Source organism: Heterodontus francisci, chromosome 3 (assembly GCF_036365525.1).
Source record: "Heterodontus francisci isolate sHetFra1 chromosome 3, sHetFra1.hap1, whole genome shotgun sequence".
NCBI classification, from domain to species: Eukaryota; Metazoa; Chordata; class Chondrichthyes; order Heterodontiformes; family Heterodontidae; genus Heterodontus; species Heterodontus francisci.
In genome coordinates, this window is record NC_090373.1 from 162,866,737 (window position 1) to 162,894,662 (window position 27,926).

Genomic DNA, 27,926 nt, shown 5'->3' on the forward strand with positions numbered 1-27,926 from the left:
ATGAAAAAGTCAAGAACAAGGGTAGTGGGAAAAAGAGGATGTGATCAGATTAAATGGAAGGAAATATTGACTGACAGCTGTGGATCAGCAATGGGAGATCTTTAAAACAGGGAATGGATTGGTAAAAATGATACATTATTATTGAATGGCAGATCAAGCTCGAGGGGCCACTTCTGCTTCTATTTCTTATGATCTTATGAAGTTATTTGAGTCTGTAATATGGGAGGAAATTGATAGGCACTTCAGTGAAACACAAGATAATTGGGGCCACAGCACATAATTCTAAAGGACAGGTCATGCATAGCCAATTTTTAGAATTCATTGAGGAAATAAGGGAGAGATTACTAACAATGTTGCGGTTGTGATTCATATAGATTTTCAAAAGATTTTGATAAGGTTCAAGTAAGAGATTCATGGTAAGTTAATGGTGCATGGAATTGAAGAGATTATTGCCACTTTAATAGGGAGGTGGCTAGAAGACAGATAGCAAAAGATAGGAGTAAAGAAAAAAAGGCTTTCTGGATGCAAAGGTGTGGAAATGAGTCTTTGGCAGAGCTCTGAGTTGGGAACTTTCTCATTCAGTATATACACAAAGCTGGATTGTGGGAGTACCTGGGCTATCAGGATGGGCAAATGGGTGGAAGATGCAATTCAATGTAGAAAGCATGAAGTGAAACATTTTGCAGGTAGGAATAGAAAATTGGATGAAATGGTAAGAATTAAGATGGACTGAAAAGCAGAGTGATATTGGTATGCAGATCAAAAACTCATTAAAGGTAACAATGCAAGTAGATTAGGCCATAAAAAAGCAACCAGAATCCTTGTTTTTTTAAATCTGGAGACATATGATACAAAAGTAAGGAGATAATTTTGAACTTGTACAAGATCTTGGCTAGTCTAAAGTTGGAGTATTGTGTACAGTTTTGAGCACTTAAGATGGGAAGGATATAAAGCAATGGAAAAGACCCAGCATAGATTTATTCGGATGATACCAAGAATGGGGGTATACGGTTATGAAGAGAAGTAGAGGGTTTTTTTTAAACTGGAGTTAAGAAGGTTGAGAATTACCTCATTGGTCAGAATTATTAATAATTATGATAAGTTTAATAGTGATTGTTTCCACTGGTAGAAAAATTGGAAATGATAAGGCATATATTTAAGATAATCACAGAATATTTTTAAAGGCGATGTTAGAAAAAAAATCTTTCTTCTTTCTTTTTTCTTTTGGGCCTCCTTATCTCGAGAGACAATGGATACGCGCCTGGAGGTGGCCAGTGGTTTGTGAAGCAGCGCCTGGAGTGGCTATAAAGGCCAATTCTGGAGTGACAGGCTCTTCCACAGGTGCTGCAGAGAAATTTGTTTGTCGGGGCTGTTGCACAGTTGGCTCTCCCCTTGCGCCTCTGTCTTTTTTCCTGCCAACTACTAAGTCTCTTCGACTCGCCACAATTTAGCTCTGTCTTTATGGCTGCCCGCCAGCTCTGGCGAATGCTGGCAACTGACTCCCACGACTTGTGATCAATGTCACACGATTTCATGTCGCGTTTGCAGACGTCTTTATAGCGGAGACATGGACGGCCGGTGGGTCTGATACCAGTGGCGAGCTCGCTGTACAATGTGTCTTTGGGGATCCTGCCATCTTCCATGCGGCTCACATGGCCAAGCCATCTCAAGCGCCACTGACTCAGTAGTGTGTATAAGCTGGGGGTGTTGGCCGCTTCAAGGACTTCTGTGTTGGAGATATAGTCCTGCCACCTGATGCCAAGTATTCTCCGGAGGCAGCGAAGATGGAATGAATTGAGACGTCGCTCTTGGCTGGCATACGTTGTCCAGGCCTCGCTGCCATAGAGCAAGGTACTGAGGACACAGGCCTGATACACTCGGACTTTTGTTTTCCGTGTCAGTGCGCCATTTTCCCACACTCTCTTGGCCAGTCTGGACATAGCAGTGGAAGCCTTACCCATGCGCTTGTTGATTTCTGCATCTAGAGACAGGTTACTGGTGATAGTTGAGCCTAGGTAGGTGAACTCTTGAACCACTTCCAGAGCGTGGTCGCCAATATTGATGGATGGAGCATTTCTGACGTCCTGCCCCATGATGTTCGTTTTCTTGAGGCTGATGGTTAGGCCAAATTCATTGCAGGCAGCCGCAAACCTGTCGATGAGACTCTGCAGGCACTCTTCAGTGTGAGATGTTAAAGCAGCATCGTCAGCAAAGAGGAGTTCTCTGATGAGGACTTTCCGTACTTTGGACTTCGCTCTTAGACGGGCAAGGTTGAACAACCTGCCCCCTGATCTTGTGTGGAGGAAAATTCCTTCTTCAGAGGATTTGAACGCAAATGAAATGAATGAAAGAACTTGCATCATATAGTGCCTTTCGCGTCTTCGAAGTTGTCCTAAAGCTCTTTACAGTCAATTACGTACTTTTGATGTGTATTCACTGTTGCATTATAGGAAACACAGACAATTTGCTCACAGCATGGTCTCACAAACAGTAATGTGATGATAACCAGATAATCTATTTTCGTGATGCTGGTTAAGGGATAAGTGTTAGCCATGGCATTGGAGAGAACTACCCTGATCATCTTCAAAATAGTGCCATGGGTTCTTTTGCACTCACCTGAATGGGCAGATGGGGCCTCGGTTAACATCTCATTGAAAGACATCAGTGCATATTTGAGGGGATGAATGATCTGTTTCAGTGTTGCAACATTCTATGAATTTAACTTTTCATCCATAAATATATTGCATATGCTTACACTTGTTGCTGATGTCTGGTAAATGTTCAGTGTAGTGGAGTGTGTTTTCAATGGAAGCATCATCAGGGAAATTGAGCCAAGCTTCAGATAGTGGAGTATTCTACTTTCCCATCTTTCCTATCTTACCCAGCTTCCGTGCACCCAATTCAAAATGTATGCCAAAAGTGAATTGCCTTTTCTTATTATGGTCCTAAAATTGAACCTTGATGTGTTAAAAGTGATTGCATGTTTCTGCTGCAATCATGGACTGCCATTCTAAATGCTGTGTTTCCTTACTTCTAGGAAGATGTGGAGACAGGTGTTCACCTTGATCCATTGCTGAAGGAAGTCATGTTTAATCCGTCGTATGAAACTATGTTTGCACCAGAGGTAAGAAGTCTTAGATACTTCTTCAATTCTGTCTGTACATAATTGCATGTTCAGCATTGAGCCTGAGTATAACTTTGAGGCATTGCCATAAATGAGATGTCACATCAAATTTTTCAGTTAGTAAATTTAGGTTGTGGAACCTGAAAAAAGTTGTGCATTAACATGGAATGTAAAATGCTGAAGTGTCCTTAGTTTCTGTGAGGTGTGACCCCCTGCACAATACGTTTCCTCCATTGTCCAATTCATTGGGGCCCCCATCAGCTGATTCTACTCTCCAGATATCTGATCATAGCCAGAGCATCTCCACCTATGGCTTCTCTTCCTGATCCTGCATCATTACTTCCACAGTTCTGCAACATCTTATCTTTGGGCCACTCCTTTTACCATTTTAATGTAATAACAACAAGGGTGGATGAGGGCAGTACAGTTGATGTATATATGAACTTTCAAAAGGTATTTGATAAAGTACCGCATATTAGGTTTGTTAGCAAAATTGAAGCCCATGGGGTAAAAGGAGCAGGAGCAGCATAGATACAAAACTGGCTAAGGGGTAGAAAACAGAGTTTGAGGGGAAGGGTTGTAGAGCTGGAGGAGATTTCGGTGATAGTGAGGCCATGAAGAGATTTAAGCATAAGCCCAAGAACTTTAAATTTCAGACACTGGGGGATAGGAAGTCAACCCAAATCAGGAAGGAGGAATGATAAAGTGGATTTGGTGTGGGATAAGATGCAGACTGCAGAGGTTTGGAAGAGCTGATTTACTGAGAACAAAGAACAGGAGGCTGACCATAAAATAATTGAAATACTTGAGTCTGTAGGTGCGAAAGGCATGGATGATAGTTTCAGTATTGGATGAGCTGATCCCTAAAGAAGTTTTTCCTCAAGCCACCTCTTTGCCAATCATCTTAAATCTGTGCCCTCTGGCACTGACCCTGCAGCCACTCGAAACAGTTTCTCCTGATTTACTCTATCTAAACACTTCATGATTTTAAATACCTCTATCAAATCCCCTCTTCGTTTTCTTTGCTCTAAATCCATCCACATAACTCTAATCCCTCATCCCTGGAACCATTCTAGTAAACCTGTTCTGCACTCTCTCCAAAGCCTTCATGTCCTGAAAAAGCGTGGTGCCCAAATTTGGGCTCAAGGCTCCAGCTGGAGCTGAACACTCGTTACATAGGTTTAGCATAATCTCCTGGCTCTTGTACTATATGCCTCGATTTATAAACCCCAGGATCCCTTATGCTTTATTAATTGTTTTGTTAACCTGTACTACCATCTTTAAAGAATTTGTGCACAAACACCCCGAGGTCTCGTTCCTCTTCCACTCCCTATAAAATTATACCATTTAACATGTATTGTTGTTCCTCATTCTTCCTACCAAAGCGTAGTTCAAAAATACATCAACTGCACTGCCCTCATCCATCTCACACATTTCTGCACTGAATGTCATCTGACATGGGCATGCGTTCCACCAGCCTGTCTATATCCTCTTAGTGTCTATTTCTATCTTCCTCACTGTTTACTACACTTCCAACTCACATGTTATCTCCAAATTTCAAAACTGTTCCTTGCAACCCCAAGTCTAAGACATTAATGTATATTAAAAACAGCAGTAGTCCTAGTACTGAACCTCGGAGAACTCCACTGTATACTTCCTTCCGGTCCAGGAAACAACCATTTACCACAGCTCTCTGTTTTCTACCCCTTAGCCAGTTTAGGCAGAAGAATGGAGTACTTCAGGCTCTATAACATTGTCTGACTCTAACCTTATTTCAGCCCATCCAATACTGAGACCTTCATTCATGCCTTTCTTACCTGCAGCCTCAACTATTTCAGTTCTTTTATGGTCAGCCTCCTGTTCTTTGTTCTAAGCAAACCAGCTCTTCCAAAACTCGGCAGTCCACATCTTATCCCACACGAAGTCCACCTCATTATCAACCCTGTCCTTGCTAATTTGGGTTGATTTCCTGTCCCCCAGTATCTAAAATTTAAAGTTCGTGCTTGTGTTTAAATCCCTTCATGGCCTCACTATCATTTCCCCATCACTGAAATCTCCTCCAGCTGTGTAACCCTTCCCCTCAAACCCTCCATTCTTCTGCTTCTAGTCTTTCTGCATCCCTCTCCCTTCACTCCACCACTGGTGTCTGTGCCTTTAATCGCAAGAACACAAGGAATAGGAGCAGGAGTAGGCCATTCAGCCCTTTGAGCCCGCACCACCATTCAATGAGATCATGGCTGATCATCTACACTTCATTTTCCTGCACTATCTCCGACAAGATCACCTCTGTCCCACACTCTGGAATTCCCTCCCTAGCCCCTCACTTCCTTTTAAGACCATACTTGTATCCCATCTTTTTCTCCAAACTTTTGGTTATTGCTCCTGATAGCTTGCTTTTTGGCTTGATAATTTTTTGATTACGCCCCTTGAAGAGTTTTGGGAAGTTTTTCTACTTTTAAGATCTAAGTTGTTGCAGGATAAAACCAGTCACATGCTATTACTATTGGATTATTTAGAGTTGTTAACTTTTGTAATTTCAGAGTAAATATGTTTTAAAATTTTTCAATGAATTTTATACTGAGAAAAAAAATGATACTACAGGCAGTGGCGGGGAGGTGGTGGCCTAGTGGTAATGTCACTGGTCTAGTAATCTAGATGCCTAGACTAATGCTCTGGGGACATGGGTTCGAATCCTACTATGGCAGATGGTGAAATTTGAATTCAATTGATAAAAATGTGGAATTAAATAGCAGTTTAATGGTGTTCATGAAACCATTGGCTGTTTGTTGATAAAACACGTCCTTGTGATGACATGTGACTCCATTGATTCTTAAATGTCCTCTGAAATGGCCTAGCAAGCCACTCAGATTAACCCGCTACAAAGTGTAAGAAAAGGAATGAAACCAGATGGCAGTGACCTAGGCACTGGAAATGACCATGGCGAACCAAGCCCTGTCGACCCTTACTAAAATCTGAGGGCTTGTGCCAAATTTGGGAGAGCTCTCCCACAGACCAGTCAAGGAACAGCCTGACATAGTCATACTCACAGGATCATACCTGACAGACAATGTCCCTGACACCACCATCATCGTCCCAGAGGTGGCGGCACAGTGGGATACAGTCGGGAAGGAGTTGCCCTGGGAGTCCTCAACATTGGCTCTGGGCCCCATGAAGTCTCATGGCATCAGGTCAAATATGGTCAAGGAAACCTGCTGCTGATTACCACCGACTGCCCCCCCCCCCACCCCCCACTCCCTTGGCTGATGAATCACAGCTTCTCCATGTTGAAAACCAATTGGAAGAAGCACTGAGGGTAGCAAGGGCACAGAAAGTACTCTAGTGGGGGACTTCAGTGTCCGTCACCAAGAGTGGTTCGGTAGCACCACTACTGACCGAGATGGCTGAGTCCTAAAGGACATAGCTGCTAGACTGGGTCTGTGACAAGTGGTGAGGAAACCAACAAGTGGGGAGAAACCTACTTGACCTCGTCCTCACCAATCTACTTGTCGCAGACGCATCTGTCCATGATCGTGTTGGTAGGAGTGACCACCGCACAGTCCTTGTGGAGATGGAGTCCCGTCTTCACATTGAGGATACCCATCATCATGTTGTGCGGTACTACCACTGTGCTAAATGGAATAGATTTCAAACAGATGTCGCAACTCAAAACTGGGAGTCCATGAGGCGCTGTGGGCCGTCAGCAGCAGCAGAATTGTATTCAACCACAATCTGTAACCTCATGGCCTAGCATATCCCCCACTCTACCATTACTATCAAGCCGGGGGACCAACCCTGATCCAGTGCAGAGTGCAGGAGGGCATGCCAGGAACAGCACCAGGCATACCTAAAAATGAGGTGTCAGACTGGTGAAGCTACAACCCAGGACTACTTGCATGCCAAACAGCAGAAGCAGCTTGTAATAGACAGAGTGAAGCGATTCCACAGCCAACGAATCAGATCTAAGCTCTGAAGTCCTGCCACATCCAGTAGTGAATGATGGTGGACAATTAAACAACTAACAGGAGGAGGTGACTCCACAAATATCCCCATCCTCAACGATGGGGGAGCCCAGCACATCTGTGCAAAAGACAAGGCTGAAGCATCTACAGCCAGAAGGGCCGAGTGGATGATCCATCTAGGCCTCCTCCTGAGAACCCCAGCATCACAGGTGCCAGTCACCAGCCAATCAGATTCACTCCACATGATATCAAGAAACAGCTGAAGGCACTGGATACTGCAAAGGTTATGGGCTCTGACAACATTCCAGCAATAGTACTGAACACTTTTGCTCCAGAACTAGCTGCACCCTTAGCCAATATGTTCCAGTATAGCTACAACACTGGCATCTACCCGGCAATGTGAACAATTCCCCAAGTATGTTTTCTAAACAAAAAGAAGGACAAATCCAGCCTGGCCAGTTATGACTGTGTGAGTCTACTCTCGATGATTAGCAAAGTGATGGAAGGGGTCATTGACAGTGCTATCAAGTGGCACTTGTTCTGCAATAACCTGCTCACTGACGCTCAGTTTGGGTTCCATCATGGCCACTCAGCTCCTGACCTCATTACAGCCTTTGCCCAGACATGGACAAAAGAGTTGAACTCCTGAGATGAGGTGAGAGTGACTGCCCTTGATATCAAGGCAGCATTTACCGAGTATGGCATCAAGGAGCCCTAGCAAAACTGGAGTCATTGGGAAACGGGGTGGGGTGGGGGGTGGTGGGTGGGAGGGGAACTCTCCGCTGGTTGGAGTCATACCTAGCACAAAGGAAGATGGTTGTGGTTGTTGGAGGTCAATCATCTCAGTCCCAGGATGTCACTGCAGGAGTTCCTCAGGATACTGTCCTAGGCCCAACCATCTTCAGCTGCTTAATCAATGACCTTCCCTCCATCATAAGGTCAGAAGTGGGGATGTTTGCTGATGGTTGCACAATGTTCAGCACCATTTGCGACTCCTCAGATAATGAAACAGCCTATGTCCAGATCCAGCAAGACCTGGACAACATCCAGGCTTGGGCTGATAAGTGACAGTAACATTCGTGCCATTCAAGTGCCAGGCAATGACCATCTCAAACATGAGAGAATCTAATCATCACCCCATGACGTTCAATGGCATTACCATCACTGAATCTCCCACTATCAAATTCCTGGGGGTTACCATTGACTGGAAACTGAACTGGACCAGCCACATAAATACTGTGGCTAAAGGAGCAGCTCAGAGGCTGGGAATTATGTGGCGAGTAACTCGCCTCCTGACTCCCCATTGCCTATCCACCATCTACAAGGCCCAAGTCAGGAGTGTGCTGGAATACTCACCACTTGCCTGGATGGGTGCAGCTCCAACAACACTCAAACTCGACACCATCAGAGACAAAGCAGTCCGCTTGATTGGCACCCCATTCACCACCTTCAACATTGAATGCCTTCATCAACAACGCACAGTTGACAGCAGTGTGTCCATCTCCCCAAGGCTCACTGAGCAAATTGTTGGTGGTGTAGGCTGACAATTCACCAGGTCCTGACGGGCTACATCCTGACGTCCTAAAAGAAGTGGCTAGTGAGATATTTGATGCAATAATATAAAAGCAAAATACTGCGGATGCTGGAAATCTGAAACAAAAACAAGAAATGCTGGATTCACTCAGCAGGTCTGGCAGCATCTGTGGAAAGAGAAGCAGAGTTAACGTTTCGGGTCAGTGACCCTTCTTCGGAACTCAGCAGAGTTAACGTTTCGGGTCAGTGACCCTTCTTCGGAACTCGGATATTTGATGCGTTGGTTTTAATTTTCCAAAATTCCCTAGATTCGGGGAACGTTCCATTGGATTGGAAACCAGTGAATGTAACTCCTTTATTCAAAAAGGGAGGGAGACAGAAAGCAGGAAACTACAGGCCAGTTAGCTTAACATCTGTCTTAGGAGAAATGTTAGAAGCTATTATTAAAGATGTTATAGCAGGACACTTCAAAATAAATTCAAGGTAATCAGGCAGAATCGTCATGGTTTTGTGAAAGGTAAATCCTGTTAAACCAATTTATTGGAGCTCTTTGAAGAAGTAACCTGTGCTGTGGATAAAGGGGAACCAGTGGATGTACTATACTTAGATTTCCGGAAGGCGTTTGATAAGGTGCCACATCAGAGGTTATTGCAGGAAGAATGAAAAAAGCATATCTAAATGCAGAGCTCTGAGATGCAGAGGGATCTGGATGTCCTCGTGCATGAATTGCAAAAACGTTAGTATGCAGGTTCAGCAGGTAATTAGGAAAGCTAATAGAATGTTATTGTTTATTAAGAGGAGAATTGAATACAAAAGTAGCCAGGTTATGCTTCAGTTCTCCAGGACATTGGTGAGACCACATCTGTAGTACTGTGTACAGTATTGGTCTCCTTATTTAAGGAAGGATATAAATGCATTGGAAGCAGTTCAGAGAAAGTTTACTGGAAAGTTTGGACAGGCTAGGCTTGTATCCACTGGCGTTTAGAAGAGGAAGGGGCGACTTTATTGAAAGGTATAAGATCCTGAGAGGTCTTGGCAGGGTGGAGGTGGAAAGGATGTTTCCCCTTGTAGGAGAATCTAGATCTAGGAGTAATTATTTAAAAATACGGGGTTGCCCATTTAAGACAGAGATGAGGAGAAATTTTACCTCTCAGTGGGTCGTGAGTCTTTGGAACTCTTCCTCAAAAGGCAGTTGAAGCAGAGTCTTTAAATATTGTTAAGGCAGAGGTAGATTGATTTTTGATAAGCAAGGGGGTGAAAGGTTATTGGGGGTATGTGGGAATGTGGTTCGAGGGGCTGAGTGGCCTATTCTTGCTCCTAATCATATGCTCGCATGTAAGACTCCTTCGACAGCACCTTCTAAACCTGCGACCTCTACCACCTGGAAGGACAACGGTAGCAGATGCATGGAAACACCACCACCTGTTAGTTCCCCTCCAAGCCACACACCATCCTGACTTGGAACTACATCGCTATTCCTTCACTGTTGCTGGGTCAAAATCCTGCAACTCCCTTCCTAACAGCACTGTGGGTGTACCTACCCCACATGGACTGCAGTGGTTCAAGAAGGCAGCTCACTACCACCTTCTCGAGGCAATTAGCGATGGACAATAAATGCTGGCATAGCCAGCGATGCCCACATCCCATAAACAAATAAAAAAAAATTTTGGATTAACCAGATTCACTTCGTGTATGATCAGTTCCAGAGTCTAGCTGGTGCTGACTTCTTGTCTTCAATGTTTTCATCTGCTTTGTTTATGCTTAAAAAGTGCAGTAAAAAAGTAGGCTGCTTAAAAGGTTTCAGTGGCTGATTTAACAATAAAATGCAAACAATGACAGATGTTTCATGAATTTAAACTGGTTGGTTATTGGGAATAGAGAAAAAATTGGATATTCAGAGCACTGAAAAGCAAATTGCCATAACCCATACGTAACACATATTCCATTAAATCTGGTTCAGCAAGTGATGATTAATTTTGCATTTGAACTACTCATATAAAGGAGAATATTCCAGGGAACTTACTGCTGGGAAATAATTCCAGGAGCAGGGACATAGTGCATGAAGTTTCATCAATGGTATTCTGCACCTACTTAATGTATTTTCCGTAGCTTGGCTATCTCAGCTCTACATGTTGTAAACTTGCGCAGTGTGATACTCCAAATAGTGGAGTTATATGTGGTGTTCAGTAAGCTATATAGTGTTATAGAGTGTGTTTGCTTAGGGTAATGAGAACTGATCCATTCATGGTATAATGGTAGACTAGAGAGCGAAAGAGCTGGGTTTCTCATTGCAGCAGTTGTATTTAATGCAGCACATATTTTCAACAAAAACTGGAAATTCACAAAGATATCTTGGTTTCGTAGTTCACCCAATCAAGGGAAATATATTTTATTTTGTATTGAACTTTCACATTGCTATGTGAAGAATAGACAATTGGTGTGCGCAGAATAAAGCAAGGTGTTATGTTGGGTTTCTGACTTAGGCTGGCCCAATTCAGTTGGTGATTTATCTTTTTCATAGACCTGCTCTGTGCATCTGGTTTGTGCAGCAAAAATGGAAACAAAAATACTCCTGCATTTACAGCATTTTGATTTTTTTTTAATGTGTATTGTTTAAGATGTATGTTGCTTGATTTAATTTAAGTTTCCATCAAGTGGTTTTTAAAATGAAGATTGGGGTAGTGTAATGGATTTATTCTTTATAGAGTTACAACAATGGAAAACTGGTCTGTGCTCTGTGAAAAGTATTTTGTGTTCTGTGATTGAATCATGTAGGAGTTGGTGAGAAACAGAAAAGACAGTGTATAATGCATGTCAGTTGAATTCTTCTGAGAACCAGGCCATATACATTACGTTGAGAGGGAAGGTGAAGAGGAAAATAAGACTGGCTAAGAGAGAATATGAGAAAAGAATGGAGGTCAACATAAAAGGGAACCCAAAATCTTTTACTGGCATGTAAGTAGTAAGCTGGCAGTAATCGGTGGAGTGGGGTCTATTAGGGACAAAGAGGGTAATATATGCTTAGAGGCACAGGGCAAGATTAATATACTTAATGAGTACTTTGTACAGTGTTCACTATGGAAGTGGAATCTGACAAAATATTGGTAGAAGCGAAGATGATAGAGGCAATGGATAGGGTAAAAGTTGAGAGGAGAGAAGTACTAAAAAGGCTGGCTATTGTTATGTGTGTTTCTATTTTTCTTTGCAAAAAGCTTGAAGAGCTGATATTTGAATTTTGGACTGAGTGAAGTGTGCACAGACTGCAAAGCACCTGCTTCCAAGCAGCTCAACAGGGAAATGACAGGAAGATTTATGACTGTCACATGACTTGATTATGGGTTTTTGTTTCATTTTGCATTGTGAAAGAAGTGTGGGCTGGACCAGCAGCATGCAGTGAGCTGGCTGGGACCTGTTTGCAGACCAGAGAAAAAAGACCTACTCTCTGTCAAAAAAAAGACTTGCCTCTTTTGGGAAAAGAAATCCTACATTGTGGTCTATAAGAGTTGGTAAGAAACAGAAAAGAGAGTGTATGATGCATGTCAGTTGAATTCTTCTGAGAACCAGGCCATATACAATAAGTTGAGAGGGAAGGTGGCTGTGGTCTGCCTGGAGAGAAGAAAAGACCCCTGGAGAGAGAAAGAGACCCAGGAAAAGAGGAGTTGCTGCTCTCTGGAGGAAGCCCTGCATTTTAAAGGTGGCAGATTCCTATTACCTCCAGTCTCTAAAAAAAATCCCTGCCTCAAGAGTGATTCCTGTTACCTCTTGTGTTTAGGGAAATCCTGAAATCTCAAGAAAGCTCCTATTGCTAGACTGTTATTTGAAAATCCAAGTAGAGCTGTTGCTACACCTTTTCGCTGAAAGATCTGTGTGACGCCTGCTGCAGACGAAGTGCCTTGAATGCCTACCCATCACAGACTGTTCAACAACCTCGTCTGGAGCGACTTTGAGTGGCATCCAACTATTCGACTCTGGAACACCTCACCGACCCTACCAGACTGTGACAACCCAATTATTTTATTCTTCATAAGAAACAGTTGTAAACCGAAAAGGACTTTTTCCCCAGTTAACTGTTTTTTTGAATGTTTGTATGTGTGCGTGAGAGTTAGGAAGAACAAGAAGTTTTAAAAGAATCTTTTTCACATGTAGAGTTATCTCATTATTGTTTAAGACTTAGTTTATTAACAAATAGTTAATTTTGTTGTTGTTTAAAGAGACTTTTGCTTTATTCTGGGAGACAAATAGACTGTATAATTTGGCTACCTTTCAGTAGGTGGGAAATTTTACTAATATGGCATGACCTGTGGAGTAGTGGGACTGGCCTTGGTCGTAACACTATCCCTAGAGTAGATAAGTCACCTGATCTGGATGGCTTGCATCCCAGGTTGCTAAAGGAGGTGGGGCTAGAGATAGCGGAAGGGCTTACCATAATCTTCCATTCTTCCCTGGACATGGGGGAGGAGCCAGAGGATTGGAGAGTGGCAAATGTGACACTCAAGAAAGGATGTAAGGACGGTCCTAGCAACTACAGGCCAGTTAGTTTAATATCAGTGATGGGTAAGGTTTTAGAAAGAATTCAGCAGACACTTGGAGAGGTTAGAGTTAATTAAGGATAGCCAACATAGATTTGTAAAAGGCTGATCGTGCTTGACTAATCTGATTGAATTTTTTGATGAAGGAACAGAGAAGGTTGGTGAAGGGAATGCAGTGGATTTTGTTTATTTGGATTTTAAGAAAGTGTTTGACAAGGTACCACATAGAAGGCTGGTTAGCAAAATTGAGGCTCATGGAATAGGAGGGTCAGTGTCGAATTGGATTTAAAAATATTGGCTTAAGAACAGAAAACAGCGAGTTGTAGTAAATGGTTTTTTTTTCAGACTGGAGGATGGTAGACAGTGGTGGTCCCCAACAGAGTGCTGGGACCACTGCTTTTTTGCTATATGTAAATGACATGGATCTTGGAATACAGAGTAGAATCTCAAAATTTTCTAATGACACCAAACTTGGAGATATGGCAAACAGTGAGGTTGATATGAACTGCCTGAAACATAGGCCTGCAGAATGGGCAGACAGATGGTAGATGGAATTTAATACGGGCAAGTGTGAGGTGATGCCTTTTTGCAGAAGGAGTAGGGAGAGACAATACATACTTAATGGCACAGTTCTAAAGAGTGTGCGGGGACAGAGGGACTTGGGGTGCATGTGCATCGATTTTCGAAGGTGGCAGGATGTATTGAGATAGTGGTTAGTAAAGCATCTGGGATCTTGGGCTTCATAAACAGAGGCAAAGAACAGTACAGCACAGGAACAGGCCATTCGGCCCTCCAAGCCTGCGCCGATCTTCATGCCTGTCTAAACTAAAACCTTCTGCACTTCCGGACACCGTATCCCTCTATTCACATCCTATTCATGTATTTGTCAAGATGCCTCTTAAACGTCGCTATCGTACCTGCATCCACCACCTCCCCCGGCAGCAAGTTCCAGGCACTCGCCACCCTCTGTATAAAAAAAAAAACTTGCCTCGCACATCCCCTCTAAACTTTGCCCCTCGCACCTTAAACCTATGTCCCCTAGTAACTGACTCTTCCACCCTGGGAAAAAGCTTCTGACTATCCACTCTGTCTATGCCGCTCATAACTTTGTAAACCTCTATCATGTCGCCCCTTCACCTCCATCGTTCCAGTGAAAACAATCCGAGTTTATCTAACCTCTCCTCATAGCTAATGCCCTCCAGACCAGGCAACATCCTGGTCAACCTCTTCTGTACCCTCTCCAAAGCCTCCATGTCCTTCTGGTAGTGTGGCGACCAGAATTGCACGCAATATTCTAAGTGTGGCCTAACTAAGGTTCTGTACAGCTGCAGCATGACTTGCTAATTTTTATACTCTATGCCCCGACCGATGAAGGCAAGCATGCCGTATGCCTTCTTGACTACCTTATCCACCTGCGTTGCCACTTTCAGTGACCTGTGGATCTGTACGCCCAGATCTCTCTGCCTGTCAATACTCCTAAGGGTTCTGCCATTTACTGTTTACTTCCCACCTGCATTAGACCTTCCAAAATGCATTACCTCACTTTTGTCCGGATTAAAATCCATCTGCCATTTCTCCGCCCAAGTCTCCAACCGATCTATATCCTGCTGTATCCTCTGACAATCCTCATCACTATCCGCAACTCCACCAACCTTTGTGTGGTCCGCAAACTTACTAATCAGACCAGCTACATTTTCCTCCAAATCATTTATATATACTACAAACGCAAAGGTCCCAGCACTGATCTCTGCGTAACACCACTAGTCACAGCCTTCCATTCAGAAAAGCACCCTTCCACTGCTACCCTCTGTCTTCTATGACAGAGCCGGTTCTGTAACCACCTTGCCAGCTCACCTCTGATCCCGTGTGACTTCACCTTTTTTACCAGTCTGCCATGAGGGACCTTGTCAAAGGCTTTACTGAAGTCCTTTTAGACAACATCCACTGCCCTTCCTTCATCAATCATCTTTGTCACTTCCTCAAAAAACTCGATCAAGTTAGTGAGACACGACCTCCCCTTCACAAAACCATGCTGCCTCTCGCTAATAAGTTCACTTGTTTCCAAATGGGAGTAAATCCTGTCCCAAAGAATCCTCTCTAATAATTTCCCTACCACTGACGCAAGGCTCACCGGCCTATAATTTCCTGGATTATCCTTGCTACCCTTCTTAAACAAAGGAACAACATTGGCTATTCTCCAGTCCTCTGGGACCTCACCTGTAGCCAATGAGGATACAAGGCCCCAGCAGTTTCTTCCGTTGCCTCCCTCAGTATTCTGGGGTAGATCCCATCAGGCCCTGGGGACTAATCTACCTTAATGCTTTGCAAGACGCCTAACACCTCCTCCTTTTTGATAATGAGATGGCTGAGACTAACTACACTCCCTTCCCTGGACTCATCATCCACCAAGACCTTCTCTTTGGTGAATACTGATGCAAAGTACTCATTTAGTACCTCGCCCATTTCCTCTGGCTCCACACATAGATTCCCTCCTCTGTCCTTGAGTGGGCCAACCCTTTCCCTCGCTACCCTCTTGCTCTTTATATACGTATAAAAAGCCTTGGGATTCTCCTTAATCCTGTTTGCCAATGACTTTTCATGACCCCTCTTAGCCCTCCCGACTCCTTGCTTAAGTTCCTTCCTACTTTCTTGATATTCCTCAGGGGCTTCATCTGTTCCCAGCCTTCCAATCCTTACGAATGCTTCCTTTTTCTTTTTGACTAGACTCACAATATCCCTCGTGATCCAAGGTTCCCAAAACTTGCCAAACTTGTCCTTCTTCCTCACAGGAACATGCCGTTCCTGGATTCTAATCAACTGATGTTTGAAAAACTCCCACCTGTCAGATGTTAATTTACATTAAACAGCGCCCCCAATCTAAATTCTCCAGTTCCTGCCTAATATTGTTATAATTAGCCTTCCCCCAATTTAGCACCTTCACCCGAGGACTATTCTTATCCTTATCCACAAGTACCTTAAAACTTACAGAATCATGGTCACTGTTCCCGAAATGCTTCCCTACTGAGACTTCGACACTTGGCCGGGTTCATTCCCCAATACCAGGTCCATAGAGGCATAGAATATAAAAGCAGGGTAGTTTTGCTGAACCTTTATAAAACTTTGATTAGGCCCCAACTGGAGTATTGCATCCAGTTCTGATCACCACACTTCAGCAATGATGTGAGGGTCCTTGAGAGGGTGCAGAGGAGATTTACTCAAATGGTTCCTGGGATGTGGAGTTTTAGTTACAGGGTGAGATTTGAAAAGCTGTGTTTGTTCTCCTTTGAACATAGGAGATTGAGGGGAGATTTAATAGAGGTGTGCAAGATTATGACATGTTTAGATAAGTTAGACAAGGAAAAACTGTTCCCATTAACTAATGGTACAAGGACTAGGGGACACAGATTGAAGGGTTTGGGCAAGAGATGAAGGGAGAAATATGAGGAAAAGCTTTTTTACGCAGCGGGTGGTAATGACCTGGAACTCACTGCCCACAAGGGTGGTGGAAGTGGACACAATCAAGGACTTCAAAAGGAAATTGAATGGGGACATGAAGGAAATAAACTTGCAGGGCTACAGGGATCAAACGGGAAAGTGGGACTGACTAGATAGCTTCTTGGAGAACTGTTATGGAATTGATGTACCGTAAATGACTTTATGACATACCTTCCGGGAGAGCAGTGGAGAGGAATGGATCTGCGGGAAGAACATGGAGCGGGGAGCCGATAAACAGAACCCAAGGATTGCGGCCTAGAGCAGTTACCTTCCAGGAGAGCAGTGGAGAGGAGTCCAGGCGCGCCGAGTTTGAAAACAAAATGAACAGTGGCATCACAGGAAAGCTGCAAAGTGATTGGTTGGTGAGTAACTGCTGTTAGGGAGTATCAGTAAATAGCTGGGTTAGTAACTAAAGAGAAAGATAAGGTCAACAGTTTTTTTTAATATAGTAAGTGGTGTTTTTTAGGGAGTGTAAATAATCTCTAATTTTTGAGTAATTTAAGGGAGCAAATTATGGGTAAGTCATGACAGGGCAGCTTGGCAGCGTGGAGTGCTCCTCCTATGCAATGTGGGAAGTCAGGGACACTTTCAGTGTCCAGGGCGAACGCGTGTGCAGGAAGTGTCTCCAGCTGCAGCTACTTGAAATCCACGTTTCGGATCTGGAGCAGTGATTGGGGATACTGTGGAGCATCCGCGAGGTTGAGATTATCGTGGATAGCATGTACAGGGAGGTGGTCACACCACAGGTAAACTCTGCTCAGGCAGAAAGGGAATGGGTGACCACCAGGCAGAGTAGAAGAACTAGGCAGGTAGTGCAGGAGTCCCCTGGGTCAATCTCCCTCTCTAACAGATTTTCTGCTTTGGATACTGTTGGGGGAGATAGCTTCTCAGGAGAATGCAGCAAGAGCCAAGTCTGTGGCGCCACGGGTGGCTCCGCTGCACAGGAGTGGGAGAGCTATGGTGATCGGGAATTCTATTGGAAGGGGTAAAGATATGCGTTTCTGTGGCCGCAAACGTGACTCCAGGATGGTATGTTGCCTCCCTGGTGCTAGGGTCAAAGATGTCACTGAGCGGCTGCAGGACATTTTGAAGGGGGAGGGTGAACAGTCAGAGGTCGTGGTTCGCATTGATACCAACAACGTGGGTAGAAAGAGGGATGAGGTACTGCAACAAGAATTTAGGGAGCTAGGTAGCAGATTAAAAAGCAGGACCTCAAATGTTGTAATCTCTGGATTATTCCTAGTGTACGTGCTAGTGAGTATAGGAATAGAAGGATAGAGCAGATGAATGCATGGTTGTAGAGATAGTGCAGGAGGGAGGGCTTTAGTTTCCTGGATCACTGCGTCTGTTTCTGGTGAAGGTGGGACCTGTACAAGTCGGACAGGTTGCACCTGAACTGAAATGGGACCAACATTCTCGCAAGGAAGTTTGCTAGTGCTATTGGTGGGGGGGTGGCGGGGGATGGTGGTGGTGGTGTGGTTTCAACTAATTTGTATCTGGCCAAAGTGGACTGGGAGCAGCTACTTGTAGGAAAGTCTACATCAGACCAGTGGGAGTCATTCAAAATGGAAATAGTGAGAGTTCAGGGCCAACAAGTCCAGGGAACCCTGGATTTCAAGGGATATAGAGGATTGGATAAGGGAAAAAAAGGAGGCTTATGGCAGATTTAGAGTGCTGAAAATAGTGGAGGCCCTAGAGGAGTATAGAAAGTGTTGGGGGTACTTAAAAAAAAAAGTAATTAGGAGAGCAAAGAGGGAGTATGAAAAAACACTGGCAGGCAAGATAAAGGAAAATCCCAAGGTGTTTTGTAAGTATATTAAGGGCAAGAGGATAACCAGGGAAAGAGTAGGGCCCATTAGGGACCAAAGTGGCAATCTTTGTGTGAAGCTGGAGTACATAGGTGAGGTTTTAAATGATTACTTTTCATCTGTGTTCACTATGGGGAAGAACGATGTAGGTGTAGAGATCAGGGAGGGAGATTGTGATATACTTGAACAAATTAGCATTGAAAGGGAGGAGGTATTAGCAGTTTTAGCGAGCTTAAAAGTGGATAAATCCCCAGGCCCAGATGAGATGTATTCCAGGCTGCTATGTGAGGCAAGGGAAGAGATAGCAGGGGCTCTGACACAAATTTTCAAATCCTCTTTGGCCACAGGAGAGGTACCAGAGGACTGGAGGACAGTGAATGTCGTACCATTATTCAAGAAGGGTAGTAGGGATAAACCAGGTAACTACAGGCCAGTGAGTCTAACGTCAGTGGTAGGAAGCTATTGGAAAAAATTCTGAGGGACAGGATTAATCTCCACTTGGAGAGGCAGGGATTAATCGGGGATAGTTAGCATAGCTTCGTCAAGGGGAGATCATGTCTAACGAATTAGACTGAACTTTTCGAGGTGGTGACTAGGTATGTGTATGAGGGTAAAGCAGTTGATGTAGTCTACGTGGACTTCAGTAAGGCTTTTGATAAGGTCCTGCAAGGGAGAAGGGCAATTTGGCAAAGTGGATCCAAAATTAGCTTAGTGGCCAGGAGGCAGAGGGTGATAGTCGAGGGTTGTTTTTGCAATTGGAAACCTGTGACCAGTGGTGTACCGCAGGGATTGGTACTGGGACCCTTGCTGTTTGTAGTGCACATTAATGATTTAGACGTGAATATAGGAGGTATGATCAGTAAGTTCGCAGATGACACGAAAATTGGTGGTGTCGTAAATAGTGAGGAGGAAAGCCTTAGATTACAGGACGATTTCGATGGGTTGGTAAGATGGGCAGAACAGTAGCAAATGGAATTTAATCCTGAGAAGTGTGAGGTGATGCATTTTGGAGGACTAACAAGGCAAGGGAATAAACAATGGATGGTAGGACCCTTGGAAGTACAGAAGGTCAGAGGGACCTTGGTGTACTTGTCCATAGATCACTGAAGGTAGCAGCACAGGTATATAATGTGGTTAGGAAGGCATATGGGATACTTGCCTTTATTAGCTGAGGCATAGAATATAAGAACAGGGAGGTTATGATGGAGCTGTATAAAATGCTAGTTAGACCACAGCTGGGGTACTATGTACAGTTCTGGGCACCACACTATAGGAAGGATGTGATTGCACTGGAGAGGGTGCAGAGGAGATTTACCAGGATGTTGCCTGGGCTGGAGCATTTCAGCTATGAAGAGAGACTGGATAGGCTAGGGTTGTTTTCCTTTGGAGCAGAGAAGGCTGAGGGGGAACCTGATTGAGGTATACAAAATTATGAGGGGCATAGTTAGGGTAGCTAGGAAGAAACTTTTTCCCTTAGCAGAGGTGTCAATAACCAGGGGGCATAGATTTAAGGTAAGGGGCAAGAGGTTTGGAGGGGATTTGAGGAAATTTTTTTTCATCCAGAGGATGGTTGGAATATGAAACATACTGCCTGAAGGGGTGGTAGAGGCAGGTACCCTCAACATTTGAGTATTTAGATGAGCACTTGAAACACCATAGCATACAAGGCTACAGGCCAAGTGCTGGAAAATGGGATTAGAATTAGGTGCTTGATGGCCAGCATGGATATGATGGACCGAAGGGCCTGTTTCTGTGCTGTATGACTTTATCGCATATACAGGAGGGCTGTCTGGCTGAGGCAGTGGAAATACCTGTACATATGCTTTTACAATTTAAATGAAAAACTAATAATTTTTTGGGAGTTTACATAACTGACGAGCATTGGTGTGAATATCAGTATTATAGACAGCCCTAATTGTTATGTGTGTGTATATATCAAATGACTGAGACTGAAAAATCTTGCCTTAAGAAAAGATTGCTCTTAAATTAATTGTTATTGAATTAGTGATGGTGGTAGAAATATGCCATAGCTATACCGTGTGTTGTGGAGGACGATTTAAACTAATTTGGCAGGGGTTTGGGAAACCAGGATGAAGCAACAGAGGAAGAAGCAAGGCACGTGGAGGACTAGGAGAGACAAACAGCATTACTATAAAGAGTAGTCTGGAAAGAGGATCAGACAGGAGAGAATGCAAAGCAGACCTTGGGTGGGGGGTTTGGAGTGCATGTGCATAAATGTACCGAGCGTGAAAAATAATGTTGGTGAGTTGCAGGCAGAAGATGCCAGATGGAGTTAATGGCACTAATGGAGACTTGCTCAAACCAGGGCAGGAATGGGAACTTTACATTCCTGGTTACAATGTATTCAGGAGTTATAAAGAAGGGAGAGAGAAGGTGGCGTGTGGCAGTTTTGATCAAAGATACTGTTGCAGCCCTGGATAGGCATGATGTGCTAGAGGGTTCAAAGACAGAATCAATTAGGTTTGAGTTAATAAGCTGAAGAGAAGCTGTTGCACTGCTGGGTGTTTACTATAGACTACCGAATAGTGGGTGGCAGATGGGGGGGAGCAAATCTGAAAACAAATTTCAGAAAGATGTAGAAACAGTCGAGTAGTGATAATGGAGGACTTCAGATATACTAATATAGATTGGAAAAATAAATAGGATAAAAGTGGCTTATGATAAATTTCAGGCTTATAATATAGTAGAGGACCAGGCAGAATACAGAAAGTGCAGAGGAGAACTGAAAAAGGAAATTAGATGGACAAAGAGAGTGTATGAGGAAAGGTTAGTGAGTAGCATTAAAGAGAACACTAAATTATTTTATTAATGTATAAAGAGCAGAATGATAGTTAAAGGAAGGGTGAGGCTAATTAGAGACCAAAATAAAACTTGTGGATCAGAGGGCATAGCTGAACAAAAAACGAGTACTTTGCATCTATCTTCACAAAAGAAGAGGCCTTGCTTGTCACAGTAAAAGATGACGAGGTGGAGATATTGTATAGTATAAAAATGACTAAAGAGGAAGTACTTGAAAGGTTGGCAGTGCTCAACGTAGAAAAGTCACCTGGTCTGGATGGAGTGCACCCAAAGTTGCTGAGGGGAAATAAGGGTGGAAATGGTGGAGGCTCTGGCCACAGTCTTTCAATCCTCCTCGTACGTTGGTGTAGTGCTAGAGGGCTGGAGCGTTGTAAATGATGAGCCCCTGTTCAGAAAAGAGGACAGAAATAAACCTGGTAACTAAAGGTCAGTCAGCTGGTAAACTATAATCTGGAATGAAATTAATTTTCATTTGAAAAAACATGGGTTAATAAATTACAGCCAACACCGATTTGTTAAAAGGTAAGTAATGTCTAATAGATGTGATTGAATTTTTTATTGAAATAATGGTGAAGTTTGATGAAGGCATAGTGCAGTTCATGATTTTCAAAAGGTGCTTAATAAGGTGCCACAAAATAGACTTTATTAAAAACAGGCGAGCAATGTGAGTTTTATAAACAAGGGAATTGAGTATAAGTGTGAAGAAGTAATGATAGATTTGTATGAATCATTGGCTAGGCCACATGTCAGAGTGCTGTATGCAGTTTTGCGTACTCCATTAATAGAAACAACATTAAACCCAGAGAAAGTGTACAGTTTAGATTCACCACATTGATGCTCTGGATGAAAAACTGTAGCAATAAGGATAAGCATGAATAAACTGAGCTATTTTCACTGGAGCAGAGAAGGCTGAAACTATTTAATAGAGGTTTTAAAATTATGAAGGGTTTTGATAGAGCACATAGGGAAGGACTGTTTGCTCTGCTTAGCAGTCAGTGAAGATAATTTAAAATTGTCACTTTGAGTGAAGAGGGAGGTTAGGAGAAGTTTCTTTATGCAGAGTTGTTGAAGTGTGGAATGCTTTGCCACAGGAGCTGATTGAGGCAAAAAGCCATTGCATCTTTTCCAGGAAAATTGGACAAATATTTTAGTGGTGGAGGCAGGGTCATTTAATGTTTTTAAGGCAGAGGCAGACAGATTCTTGACAAACAAGGGAGTCAAAGGGTATTTTTTTTATATATATATTCATTCAGGGATGTGGGCATCGCTGGCCAGGCCAGCATTTATTGCCCATCCCTAATTGCCCTCGTGAAGGTGGTGGTGAGCTGCCTTCTTGAACCGCTGCAGTCCATTTGGGGTAGGTATACCCACAGTGCTGTTAGGAAGGGAGTTCCAGGATTTTTACCCAGCAACAGTGAAGGAACGACGATATAGTTCCAAGTCAGGATGGTGTGTGACTTGGAGGGGAACTTGCAGGTGGTGGTGTTCCCATGTATTTGCTGCCCTTGTCCTTCTAGTTGGTAGAGGTCATGGGTTTGGAAGGTGCTGTCTAAGGAACCGTGGTGCATTGCTGCAGTGCATCTTGTAGATAGTACACACTGCTGCCACTGTGCGTCGGTGGTGGAGGGAGTGAATGCTTGTAGATGGGGTGCCAGTCAAGTGGGCTGCTTTGTCCTGGATGGTGTCGAGCTTTTTGAGTGTTGTTGGAGCTGCACCCATCCAGGCAAGTGGAGAGTATTCCATCACACTCCTGACTTGTGCCTTGTAGATTGTGGACAGGCTTTGGGGAGTCAGGAGGTGAGTTCGGGGTAGACAGGAACGTAAGTTGTGTTCACAAACAGATCAGCCGTGATCTTAGAGAATAGCAGAGCAGGCTCGAGGGGCCAAATAGCCTACTCCTGCTCCTACTTCGTATGTTCGTTGAGAGAGGGAGTGGGGCCTTGGAAATACTTTTTGAGTGGATGTAGGAAAGAGCTGCCAAATCCACAATAGGTGACAGCTGTGGAGGTAGATAGAGCTTGAGGCTAGAGGTGGATGCATAGGCATTTGTGGAAACTCAGAAGTTGACTTCAGTTTTGCTGATGGTTAGCTGGGGAATATTTTGATTAATTTGAGCCTTGGTCACCTGAAGAGCATTTCCCATAATCCCATTGTGACATTTCTGTTCTCCTAAAACAGATATCCTTACAATGGTTCTGAGAGTGACAGCTTAGTGTGAATTAGTGCTGATCAACAGGCCTTTTAATGGTGTGAGTTGAAATTTGCTTTACATGGAGAGAAGATGTTTATCTCATCAATCTGACTTAGAGTCATAGAGTGTGATACAGCACTGATACAGGCCCTTCGGCCCACCAAGTTTGTGCCGACCAACAGCCACCCATTTATACTAATCCTACATTAATCCCATATTCCCTACTACATCCCCACCATTCTCCTACCACCTACCTCCACTAGGGGCAATTTACAATGGCCAATTTACTTATCAACCTGCAAGTCTTTGGCTGTGGGAGGAAACTGGAGCACCTGGCGGAAACCCACGCGGTCACAGGGAGAACTTGCAAACTCCACACAGGCAGTACCCAGAACTGAACCCGGGTCGCTGGAGCTGTGAGGCTGCTGTGCTAACCACTGCGCCACTGTGCCGCCCATCCTTGGATTGAAATGGATTGAAAACTAAATCCCAGAGGTGAAAGGGTGATGTGATGTGTCATGCGGTTCCCAAGTTGAGGTTTGGTAGTTAAAAAAAATAAATCCCCTATCTGTGTTAGCTCCCCTACATGCCATTCTGTCACGGAGAAGAGGGCAATATAGGAACAACTAGCAATTACAGAAGTGGCATTTAACCATCGGCCTTTTGTTCTACGTGGCTTATAGTTTGGTATAGATGCAAGTATTGGCCTTTGGGGTAAGATGATGGTTCGGGCTTTTTAATACTGGAGAATTTCTTTTTATAAGATTTTTGTTTTGCTGCACTGTTTGCTGATTAAGCTGCTGCTTTCAACATCTTTTCACTTTTTTTTTAATCAAGCTGTACCAATCTAAATGTTTCCTGAATAATATGCCAAAACTATTTAATTTGTCTCATCATGGTTTGCCTCATCACTTCTCTGTCCTTGTATTATTTTAAGAACCCTCTCACTCATCCTTCTTCTCGTTAAGCTAATTTTCAACATATGTCTAGCACAGAACTGAAAATCCCCGAGTTGCCGTCTTTACCCCAGGGTCCAATGTTCACATCCATACAATGCCGTTAATTACATTTCAATGTAACAATCTAATTTTTAACACTAGATTATGTGTGCACAGAAACTCCATTAAGTACCACATTTGCAATTGTTATCCTCCATTTAACTCTGGCTTTGGTTTGGACTATCCTGGAAAATCTATTGTATCATGTCTCTATTCCATATTGTTCATTCTAAAGCCACTTTTTGTGTCTGGTCATCTTACTCTGTGATCATCATTGCCTTCATTATTTTTCACATTTTTTTTTTGCATTTTATGTTCCAAACATCTACTTTACTTTCTGAAATAACTTTTGTAATCTCTATATTTGGAACAATTGATTCAAATTGTGTTTTAAATTTCTTAAAGCACGCTTTTGAAAAATGTTAACTCTAGGCATTGGGGTCTTAAATAACAATTTTAGTGTTTTGGCTCAGATAGCACCACAGTTCTTATCCATTAAAATATTTGCAGCGCATGTTATAGGAATATCGATAATCTAAAGGAGAATGGCTGGCTAGTATTCATTTTAATTGGGTTCTATTGAGGAGTTTGTTTGAAATAAATCTGTTTTTGCACATCTATTTTCTGTAAAATTTTAAGTCTTGCTTACAATGTACCTGATGCGTTAACTGTGTAGGGGACCAATTAAAACATGGCCATGGCACAAAAAACTCACCCATCACACATTTCTGATCGGCAACTTGAATAATCAAATTTACATTCTGAGGAGGGAAATGCTAAATTTTGCCATCAAGTCAGTAAGTATATGCTAGAAATAACTCCGTTAAGTTTTTCTTCTTTCTATAGCCTGAATTCTGCTTTATCCTTAATCTTCTTACTACAGACCTGAGTCTTAAATGAAGAAGCTGGTAGCAGATCCCCAAATTGTTTATCAGTTCAGTGGACTGTAACTTCCAGATGCTGGCTAAGTGTTGGGTTATTTTGTTAATTCTACATTAATTTTGTTTAATTGTATGCAGGCGATGGGCATTCACTTGAGCCCTCTATAAATAGACAGACTAAAACAGTGATTCCAGTATTTTACTTTTTTATTGGTGTCTAAAACTGTGGTTGCTGGGTTAGGAGGTGTATGCTTATAATGTGTAATTCTGTAACCAAATATGCCAAATTGGCTCCAGTTCCATCCCTTAACAGTTGGCTTTCTGGAATAGAACACATTTTACTGTGTTAATGGTCCTATACAAATGCAAGTTGTTAGCCTGCCACTTTTAGCAGAGGTGTAGCACAATACTGGACAGGGTGAGCAGAATTTACAAAAAGTAAATGGTACATTCTTTTCATGGCTTCACTTGAATTTTTTGAACAGAAAATGCTTTGCAGAGGCATTTGTTTTTCTGATGGTAGAAGAAACATTTGCCATGATGTTTACGGAGAGGGCGCGGGAGAAGCACTGTAGTGGGGGGAAAAGCCCAGAAAAGCCAGTTCTTGGAGATCGTGCTGAATTTAACAGCAGGACCACATTATAATTTTGTTCTTCTGTTTCCCTCCTGGCAGCAGGCCAGTTTGGTCAGGAGGCCACAGCTACTCTTCTCAGTAATCGGGATGGAGCATTTGGAGATTGGTGGAGTAGTAGGGAAGACCTTCACAATGGCAAAGGGGTGTCAGGGAGGTTGCTGATCACTGCAGCAAGGAGAGGCAGCAATAGGTAGAAGGGAGGCTGAAGGCATTGCTGCTCCTTCTGGACCACAAGGGCACTAATAGCTGTCGCCTCCATTTTTCAACTGGGCTTCCCAAGCCCTGGAATCCGACTGGCAACCATTAAATTTAAATCAGTCTCCTAATTGGACTGTCTGAGTCTGATTTAAATATGGTAATGAAGTGATCCGCCATTCTTTTTTTTAAATATTCATTCAGGGGATGTGGGCATTGCTGGCCAGGCCAGCATTTATTGCCCATCCCTAATTGCTGTTGAGAAGTTGGTGGTGAGGTGCCTTCTTGAACCGCTGCAGTCCTTGGGGTGTAGATACTCCAACAGTGCTGTTCGGAAGGGAGTTCCAGGATTTTGACACTGCGACAGTGAAGGAATGGCGATATAGTTCCAAGTCAGGATGGTGTGTGGCTTGGAGGGGAACTTACAGGTGGTGGTGTTCCCATGCATCTCCTATCCTTGTCCTTATAGGGTTTGGAAGGTACTGTGGAAGGAGCCTTGGTGAGTTGCTGCAGTGCAACTTGTAGATGGCACACTGCTGACACTGTGTGTCGGTGGTGAAGGGAGTGAACGTTGAAGGTGATGGATGGGGTGCCAATCAAGAGGGCTGCTTTGTCCTGGATGGTATTGAGCTTCTTGAGCAGTTGGATCTGCACCCATCCAGACAAGTGGCGAGTATTCTGTCATACTCCTGACGTGCCTTGTAGATGGTGGATGGGCACTGGGGGGACAAGAGGTGAGTTACTCACTGCAGAATTCCCAGCCTCTGACCTGCTCTTGTAGCCACAGCATTTATGTGGCTGGTCCAGTTCAGTTTCTGGTCAATGGTGACTCCCAGGATGTTGATGTTGGGGGATTCAGCAATGGTAATGCCATTGAACGTCAGGAGCAGATGGTTAGATTCCATAATGGTACATATGCACATCTCGCAACCTGCTGGCTTAAAATTGCTGTAGCCTCTTACTCTCCATGAGGTCACTCATCCAAAACTCTGTGCCCTTATCCTGACTTGCAGCAAGTCCCATTCACTCATCACCCTGTGATCACTGACCTATATTGGTTCCTGTGCCCGCAACATTGCCACAGTGCTGTTAGAGAGGAAGATCCAGTGACTGTTGTAATGTAGGAAACATGGCACGTAGCAAGGTCCCACAATCAGCGATGAGATCATGACCAGATTTATTTTGGTAATATCGGTTAAGGGATATAAATTGACCAGGGCAGCATGGAGAACTCCCCTACTTTTCAAATTATCATTGGATATTTTACAGCCACCTGAGAGGGCAGGTATGACCTCCGTTTAATGTCTCATTTGAAAGTCGGCACCCGGACAGTACAGCAATACTGCACTGGGAGTGTCAGCCTGGATTAGTTACTCAACTCTCTGTCAAGAGGTGAGAGTTCTACCCCTGAGCTCTGACTGATACCTCAGCCAGTTTCTGTCACAGTGCATGACTTCTCTGCCATCACAGTTTACTGCATCTCTGCACAATTAAATCGGTAAGCACCTGCTTCAGCAAGGTGTTAAGAATCTTAAAATTTAAAAATGATGTCCTTTTCTTCCTTCATTGACGGTCCCCCTGCTTTGCTTTTCCTCCTCCACTAATTTCCCTTCCCTAGTTAAGAACAGGACAGTGTTAAACATCATAACCATGCTCTAGACCCCAGAATTAAGAAACAATAATCAGGGAAAATATCAATTAGAAATCATGATCAGGGAAAATATCTACAGACACTTAGAGAGGTTTGAGTTAATTAATG

At 43.5% G+C, this 27,926-nt stretch overlaps 1 protein-coding gene across 1 annotated transcript in view; it reads left to right on the top strand.

The window, feature by feature from the left end:
* Positions 1 to 27,926, top strand: part of cdc40 (cell division cycle 40 homolog (S. cerevisiae)) — a 207,511-nt gene that overhangs the window by 8,297 nt on the left and 171,288 nt on the right. The window contains exon 2 of the mRNA XM_068027281.1: positions 3,038 to 3,124. Coding sequence (XP_067883382.1) covers positions 3,038 to 3,124 — 87 coding nt within the window. The remainder of the gene's footprint in view (positions 1 to 3,037; positions 3,125 to 27,926) is intronic.